Raw genomic sequence first — 8,629 nt, 5'->3', positions numbered from 1 at the left:
GAGCCCTTTGTTTGGGCAATGGTTTAGCAGATAAAACTACACATGACATACATATTTTCTCTATACTAGAAGAAGCTATAAATTTTCATAAAAGGTTCCATGTCAATGCTAATACTTTACAAAAGCGTTTTAAAATAACTAAGGAACAAGCTAGACAAATAATAAAACAATGTCAAAATTGTGTGACCTTTTTACCACAAGTTAATCTTGGAGTAAATCCTAGAGGACTGATACCTAACCATATTTGGCAGATGGACGTCCCACACTTGCCAGAATTTGGAAAATTAAAATGTTTGCATGTTACAGTTGATACTTCTTCTGGATTTTTGATGGGCTCCCTTCATGCCGGAGAAAAAACTAAAGATGTTATAGCTCATTGCTTACAAAATTTTGCCACTGTGGGCATTCCAAAACAGTTAAAAATAGATTATGCCCCTGGTTATACGTCTACTTCTTTTAAACAATTTGCTCATCATTTGGCATTACTCATATAACAGGAATCCCATACAATCCACAGGGACAAGGCATAGTTGAAAGAGCTCATCAAACTATTAAAATGTACTTATTAAAGCAAAAATACGGAATTGGGAATGGGTATATATTCCCCAAAGATAAAACTTAAAATAACCCTTTTTACTCTAAACTTTTTAAATTTGGATTCATCAGGACTTAGTGCTGCAGAAAGGCATATGTGTCCAAAAAATGTACATAAGCCCAAGGTACTTTGGAAAGATATTCTAACAGGACAATGGAAAGGTCCTGACCCAGTAATTGTCTGGAGTCGGGGGTCTGTTTGTGTGTTTCCACAGGAAGAACAGCAGCCGATTTGGATTCCAGAGAGATTAACAAGGTCCTGACCCAGTGATTTTCTGGAGTCGGGGTCCTGTTTATATGTTTCCACAGGGAGAACAGCTGCCAATTTGGATTAACTAAAGCGAATTCCACAGACCAAAAAGAAGATGATTTGGCTCAAATCAATAATAGCTGATATCCAAAACTCCAATTTGGCTATCCTTACATCTGCGACAGAACCAGGATGCTTTTTTTCAATATCTGTTTTATTATTGCCCTTTCCCATATCATGAAGTTCTATTTTGTTTTTTGAGCTCATACAGACCTAGGTTAATGTTTTGCTGATCAGTTCTATTTTTTTTTTTTTTACTATAGAGTTTTTAAACATTGCAATGGAGATTTCACCTATAAAAAAGTTATAAGGCCTTTACTATTATGTTATGTGTTGTATGTTTTATATTATGTGTGCACACTTGTGTTTTGTGTTATATGTTTGAATGTACATATGTCCATATATCATATATGATGAGCGCTCATAAAAAAATGGATCCAAAATTTTTTTTTATTCACGTGATTTAAATGGTTTAATTTAAATTGGGTACATAACTGTTAAGAATTATTTTAATATATAAACAAAAAAGGAGGTTAACAGATCTGTTTGTTTACTTTCACCTATCCTTTTCATTATATTTAATAATTCTTTCCACGATAATGTAAATTGTTAAGAAAATTGTTTTCTTTTAGTGCCTTCTGGAATGTTACACAATGTTTTCTTTAGCCATTATTGCCAGAATTTCTATCTTCATCCCAGTGCCAGTGAAGACAATGTAAATTGTTAAGAAAATTGTTTTCTTTTAGTACCTTCTAGAATGTTATATAATTTTTTCTTTAGCCATTATTGCCAGAATTCCTATCCTCATCCCTGTGCCGGTGAAGACAAAGATAAAACTAATCTACAGTTTCTGCAATAGCCGTCACTGAACCGCTTACAGAAGTTGCCTAAACTATGTGTCACTTGTATACATTGTAAACTCACTTGTATGCATTGTGAACTATCTGTTGGTGCAGCGACTTGTGGTAGTGTTGGAGTATTTTTGCTGATGATGTCATCAGTGGTACAATTTTTCCAACAAGAGCTGTCGATTGGCTTGGTATATCTTCCTCCCTTCTGCTTGTCATGACCGTTCAGCTCTTTGGGGGCCAACAGAGGTGAGGCAAAGAACATCACCCTCCCACTGGTACCTCTCCACAGGTGTGGCTGTATACTGGACCGGTAGTCAATGACGGGTTAGATCCAATTACAATGGTACCAACCTAAGACAGGAGGCTGACGCCCTGAGGTCAGCTCATCCTAAGACGGGTAAGGACCATATGCAGTATTGGACAACCTAAGGCAGGCACGGTCCCTAAGCCACAAGCTTATTGTTTAAACAGAGAGGGGGAGATGATGAGAGCCACAGCCATAGGGGCCCCAACAAACTTCCAGCTGCCAGCAAACTTCCAGCTGCCAGCTGATGATTCGGGCCACAGAAAAAGAGGCCCCAACAAACTTCCAGCTGCCAGCAAACTTCCAGGTGCCAGCTGATGATTGGCTCACAGCGGCCCAAGCAACATCTAGCTGATTGGCTCCTCTGTGGTCATGTTCATTGGGCTGTTTCCCTGCCCTTCAGACTACGGAACTGCTCATTGGAGGACTTCTTTGGCTCCGCCCATGTGACCCAGCCAATCGGCCTCAACAGCAGGAGGAAGGTGGGAGGTGGAGTGGTTTGTGTGGGGAGAGGCCTGTGGAAGCCGATGGTGGCAGTTGGGCTCTGAGGGTTTTTCCTGAGGAGCTGTTTTGCTTGGCGTTTGTAGCTCTAAAAATAAAGTTAGTTTCTTTTGACAAGTGGCTCCTGAATTGTGCCCAGCCAGACTGCGGCACCACTTGGCTCACCAAATTTCGTTCTTCTAGGTTAAACCGTTCGTTTGCAGTGACCGTTTTCGTTTTTAGGTTTCACTCTGTTTTCTCCTATATGGATACATGTAGTTGGAACTCTAAATCAAACACGGTTTGTGCTAGCTCTTTGAAACTATGCAAAATAAAGTAGTTCCAAGATTTACCTCTATGGTTTGTTCCTATTGATATAGCCCCAAGCAGAGACTGAGGAAAATCACTTTCATTGAAAGGGGTTGCCAAGCTTCCACAAAACTACGAGTTTCTGGAAATCTCAGCAAACATTTTTTCACCCAATCTTGATGATACTTTCAGGTAATGGTCAGTACACCAATCCCTCTTGGCACACAAAATTTTGTTCTTCTAGGTTAAACCGTTCGTTTGCAGTGACCGTTTTCATTTTTAGGTTTCACTCTGTTTTCTCCTATATGGATACATGTAGTTGGAAGTCTAAATAAAACACGGTTTGTGCTTGCTCTTGGAAACTATGCACAATAAATAGTTCCAAGTTTTACATCTAAGGTTTGTTTCCTATTGATATAGCCCCAAGCAGAGACTGAGGAAAATCACTTTCATTGAAAGGGGTTGCCAAGCTTCCTCAAAACTACGAGTTTCCTGAAATCTCAGCAAACATTTTTTCACCCAATCTTGATGATACTTTCAGGTAATGATCTGTACACTAATCCCACTTGGCTCACCAAATTTCTTTCTTTTAGGTTAAACCGTTCGTTTGCAGTGACCGTTTCATTTTCAGGTTTCACTCTGTTTTCTCCTGTAGGGATATATGTAGTTGGTACTCTAAATCAAACACGGTTTCTGCTAGCTCTTTGAAACTATGCACAATAAATTAGTTCCAAGTTCTATCCCTACGGTTTGTTTCCTATTGATATAGCCCCAAGCAGAGACTGAGGAAAATCACTTTCATTGAAAGGCGTTGCCAAGCTTCCTCAAAACTACGAGTTTCCTGAAATCTCAGCAAACATTTTTATACCCAATCTTGATGATACTTTCAGGTAATGATCAGTACACCAATCCCACTTGGCTCTCCAAATTTCGTTCTTCCAGGTTAAACCGTTCGTTTGCAGTGACCGTTTTCATTTTCAGGTTTCACTCTGTTTTCTCCTATATGGATACATCTAGTTGGAACTCTAAATCAAACACGGTTTGTGCTAGCTCTTTGAAACTATGCACAATAAAGTAGTTCCAAGTTCTCTCTCTATGGTTTGTTTCCAATTGATGTAGCCCTATGCAGAGACTGGCGAACACCACTTTCATTGAAAGGCGTTGCCAAGGGAGCAGGCGCTTGTCCACAAGACCGCCAAAGATGTGGGCCCTCGCTGCCCCATGCAGCTGATGCTGGGCTCTGTGAGCCAGGAGAGCTCTCCGGAGTTAATCAGGCCAGAACCGACCTTTGGACAGGTTGTGGGGAAGGGAAGGATGACTTTCCCCTCCTCTCCCAGGCAGACCCAGGATATCGCGGAGTCTCTGGAGAGGTGGTCCTTTTGATGTTTGAGGAGACAGGCTTTGAGCCGAGGCTGGCGATGAAGAGCGACATCTCGAGCTCTGCAGCCCCTCTTAAGCGTCTCGGGGCCCCCTTGCGGAGCAGCGAGCCCGCGCGCTTGGTCCCGGCAGCGTCTCCCTCAGTGCATCTGCTGGAGGAGGTTGCCGACCTCCTGGTGGTACACCTAGACTTCCGTGCGGCAATGGAGACCTGCGAGCGGGCCTGGCAGAGCCTGGCCGACGACTCCTTGGCCGAAGAGCCCGCGGGCACCTACTTGGAGGTGAAATGTTCTCTGTGTATTGTGGGGATCCAGGCCCTGGCAGAAATGGATCGGTGGCGGGAAGTCCTCTCCTGGGTCCTGCAATATTACCAGGTCCCTGTAAAGCTATCCCCGAAAGTCCTGGAGCTGTGTATTCTTTTATACAGCAAAATGCAAGAGCCTGGAGCAGTGCTGAATGTAGTCTGTTCCTGGCTTCAAGACCCAGACAACCAGTGCCTTCCAGAATATGGAGCTTTGTGTGAACTCCACCTACAGCGGGTGCTACTGCCTCTGGGCCGCTTTTTGGAGGCTGAAAAGCTTGTGGTGGGCTCTGCAGCCTTTGGTGAGGAGCAGCGACTAAAAGTGCTCCAGACCATTCATGCAGCGAGGCAACAGCAGAAACAGGAACATTCAAGCTCCCAGGAGGTCCAGAAACTAAACCAGGAAGGCTCATTTTCCCACAAGTTCCTGTCACTACTGATGCTGCTTAGTCGGTTTTGGGACTGTGCTGTAAGCTACTTTCTTTCTCTATCCTTCAAGAAGAGCCTCCTTGCCACATTGATCCTTTGTCTCTTGGTGGTAAGGTTTGATCCAGCGTCTCCTTCTTCCCTGCCCTTCCTCTACCAGCTGGCTCAGCTCTTCCACCGGATCCGGAAGGCCATGTTTGCTCGCCTCTACCAGCTTTCCCTCCATGACTGAGTAGTCTTCCACCTGCACCCTGGCCTCTCATTTTCCACCTTTGTAGGAGAATATTCTTTTCCCTGATGCCAGCCAGGCCCCTGTAGTAATGGGGCGAGCCTCATTCCAGGGGGAACATTCTGGATTGCTGCTCTTATGCCCTTCTCTCTGCACCCATTGCCTCTCCTTGGTGGAGAATGTGGAAACAAAGTGGGGCCAGAGCACACAGCTGTCAGAACTGCACCCTCTTATACTCAGGCCTCTTGGGAGGAAGGGGTTTGGGAACGGGGAATGTGTCCCTGAAACATTCCATTTTCTTGGCAAAGGCAGGGGGGTGAACTTCTAGGTCAGGGTGTTGACAGAGCAAAAAGTTCAGAAACATCCTAGTGGAGTGACCCTTGACCTTTTACTTCCTTGAAAAACTTATTTCTGAATATCCTCTTACAGGGCAGCACCTTAATTAGAGTGAGTGATATCAGAGAGAACTTCTCTCTTTTCTCCTCTATTTCTCTCCACAGACCTGTTATAATTGTGAATCAAGTCATTGTTCCCCTGGTCCTACAGTGGGTGTGAAGGCCTCCTGACTCTTGAGGCCTCTCCCTGCTTGGAATGGGGCATGGCTTTCAGAATACCAAGGTGACCACTGAAAGCAAAGTGAGCCCACTCAGCCTTTATCACTGGGTAAAGTGATCTTGCTTGGTGCCTCTTGGTCTTCAGCTCACTTTTCCAACATGTCAGTGGCCAAACCCTGCTCAATTACATTCAGTGTCCTTGCCCACTCTTTCAGCCTGCCACTCTCTCTCTCCTTCCTGAAAACTGCCCCATAGTTGTTTATCTAGATTCTGTCTGTATCATTGTGACTTTGGTACATGCAGTGGCAGATCCTCCCCATCATGTCTGTCCTAATTATGTTGTATCGTTTGTATAATGCCCAAGTTTTTCTGCTTCTGTAGGCTTGAAAAGTAGGCCAGCCTCAGAGGCTGATGAGCCGAAAATGGAACTGGGTAATCAGGTGAGCTGGAAGGAATGTGTGGGGGGCTGGGCTGAGGTAAGATGTGGTCTTTGAAGGCAGTGAACAATAGGCTTTAGAGGAGGAAACACTGGAGCCTTGGCATTGAGGAGTTGAAACATTTCAGTTTTTGTTTTTTTTTTTTTTCTCCTTGGCCACAAAAATCGTACACGTTTCTTTGTAAGTAAATGTAGAGTACTACTGTGTGTCAGAATCATGAAAACTTTCAGCCAGGGCTGGCCTCTTCATCGAAGTCCAAGCAAGCTGCCCATACTGGGACCCCAGTCAACATTGATGCCAAGGATACTTACTAGCTTGTGTTGGTCCATTTTCAGGGTTTGTGAGTTAACAACTTCTCTTTAGAGAAAACAAACATCACAGACCCTTGGAATTAAATCTAAAACTCTAGGACATGGTCCAACTCTTTGCAAGAAGCAAATCTGTGCTTTGTATAATAGCCTTTAAATTGAACTTAGAACCCCAGAAAGACAAAGGGAATCAGGCGAAGTGTGAGATCCCTCCTTTGGAGTAAATTTTTCTTTGTTTTTGAGGTGGAGGTCTTGCAGTTTTGCCCAGGTTGGCCTTAAACTCCTGGGCTCAAGTGATCCTCCTGCTTCAGTCTCCTTAGTTACTGGGACTTATGTACCTGGCTTAGGATGATTTCTCAAAAATGAAAATCTGGTCCCATTCACAACCCTAGAGAAAATCTTTAGTGGTTTCCATGATCCTTAGGATAAAATCCAGATTCTTCATGTTTGTTAAGGCCTGGTAGGTGTAGGTTTCGGTGAAATACCTCCATGTGTCTGGGGCCTCTATTCCTTAGACATGCTGCTTCCAGCCACCAGGCAGTCAGGGTTTCTTCAGACCTCTGTAGCTTGATGCTCCTGCTGGAAGGCCCTGTATTTGTTCTCTGTCTGGGGAGCTCCTCAACCTTCTAGTCTTGTTCCAGGGAGCCTCTAGGAATCCTTCCCCAAGTCCTCCGCTTCCAGGCCCTTGTTTCTTTTCTTTTTTCCCCTTGTTTCTTATCCCTTGTGCAGTCATGACCTATAGTTGCATAATTCCTCATTGCTTCTGGTGCGCTGAACTGTTTGAGGCTGGGGAGTGTGACTGTGGTGGTTTTTAAGAGTAGGGCTCAGATCCTTTATGTAATCTTATCTTTCTCAACCTCAGGCTCTCATTTCTTAAGTTCTTATCCCACAAGGACTTTTGGATGAGTAAAGAGGTTGTTCATAAAGAAGCACTTAGCACATTCTGCCCTAGGGAGGAGCTCTTGTGAGTGATTGCAGTTACCAGGTCCAGCTGTATCCCAGGGCCCAGCAAGGAGCCTAGAAATGAGAAGGTGCTCAGAGGGGTTAATGAGTGGATTGATGTGACATAAGAGGGCTACATGCTTTTGGTAAGTTTGTGCAATTTTGTGTTGTGAAAACCCTGAACATAAAGACCTGATCATCCCCAACTCATTGTTTTGCTCTCCCTGAAGCTCCCCAGTGTCATTCAGCTTGCAGGTCTTTAAGGTCTCTGTTCTGAACTCTGCAGTGCTTGAGGGTACAGCCGAAGCTACCTGTCTAATCAGGTGAGGAACTATGGATGTAGACAGGTGCTCATATGGGTCTTCAATTCTGGGCTTAATGAGGTCAAGTGAAGAGAGGGCTTTCTTGTCAGACTTACTAAACCTGCACTATTCAATACTTTGGCCATTAGCCAAATGTAGCTTTTGAGCATTTGAAATGTGGCCAGTCCAAATTGAGACATTCTGTATATGTAAAATACACACTGGATTTTGAAGACCAAATTAAAAAAAAAAAAAAAAAACAGAAATTCAAAATTATTTTTATGTTGATTGCAGGTTTAAAAAAAATTTTGGATATATTAGATAAAATAAAATCAATTAAAACTAAAAAAAAAAAAAAGAAAGAAAAAAGAAAGGCGTTGCCAATTTCCAAAAAACTACGAGTTTCCTGAAATCTCAGCAAACATTTTTTCACCCAATCTTGATGATAGTTTCAGGTAATGATCAGTACACCAATCCCACTTGGCTCACCAAATTTCGTTCTTCTAGGTTAAACCGTTCCTTTGCAGTGACCGTTTTCATTTTCAGGTTTCACTCAGTTTTCTCCTATATGGATACATGTAGTTGGAACTCTAAATCAAACATGGTTTGTGCTAGCTCTTGAAACTATGCACAATAAATTAGTTCCAAGTTTTACCTCTATAGTTTGTTTCCTAGTGATATAGCCAAAAGCAGAGACTGAGGAAAATCACTTTCATTAAAAGGGGTTGCCAAACTTCCTCAAAACTACAGGTTCCTGAAATCTCAGCGAACATTTTTTCACCCAATCTTGATGATTCTTTCAGGTAATGATCAGTACACCAATCCCACTTGCCTCACCAAATTTCGTTCTTCTAGGTTAACCTTTCGTTTGCAGTGACCGTTTTCATTTTTTTGTTTCACTCTGT

General features: G+C 43.1%; 1 protein-coding gene across 1 annotated transcript; it reads left to right on the top strand.

Annotated features, from left to right (window-relative positions):
- The first annotated feature begins 4,266 nt into the window (after positions 1 to 4,266).
- Positions 4,267 to 6,066, top strand: LOC144254899 (peroxisome assembly protein 26-like). Its single transcript, XM_077798712.1, has 2 exons — positions 4,267 to 4,933; positions 5,081 to 6,066. Exons 1-2 carry the CDS (start codon positions 4,267 to 4,269, stop codon positions 5,182 to 5,184), a joined length of 771 nt encoding a protein of 256 aa, XP_077654838.1. The 3' UTR covers positions 5,185 to 6,066.
- Positions 6,067 to 8,629: the final 2,563 nt, after the last annotated feature.

This window comes from Urocitellus parryii, chromosome 5, assembly GCF_045843805.1.
Source record: "Urocitellus parryii isolate mUroPar1 chromosome 5, mUroPar1.hap1, whole genome shotgun sequence".
Lineage (NCBI taxonomy): Eukaryota > Metazoa > Chordata > Mammalia > Rodentia > Sciuridae > Urocitellus > Urocitellus parryii.
This window is presented reverse-complemented; position numbering and strand designations above follow the sequence as displayed.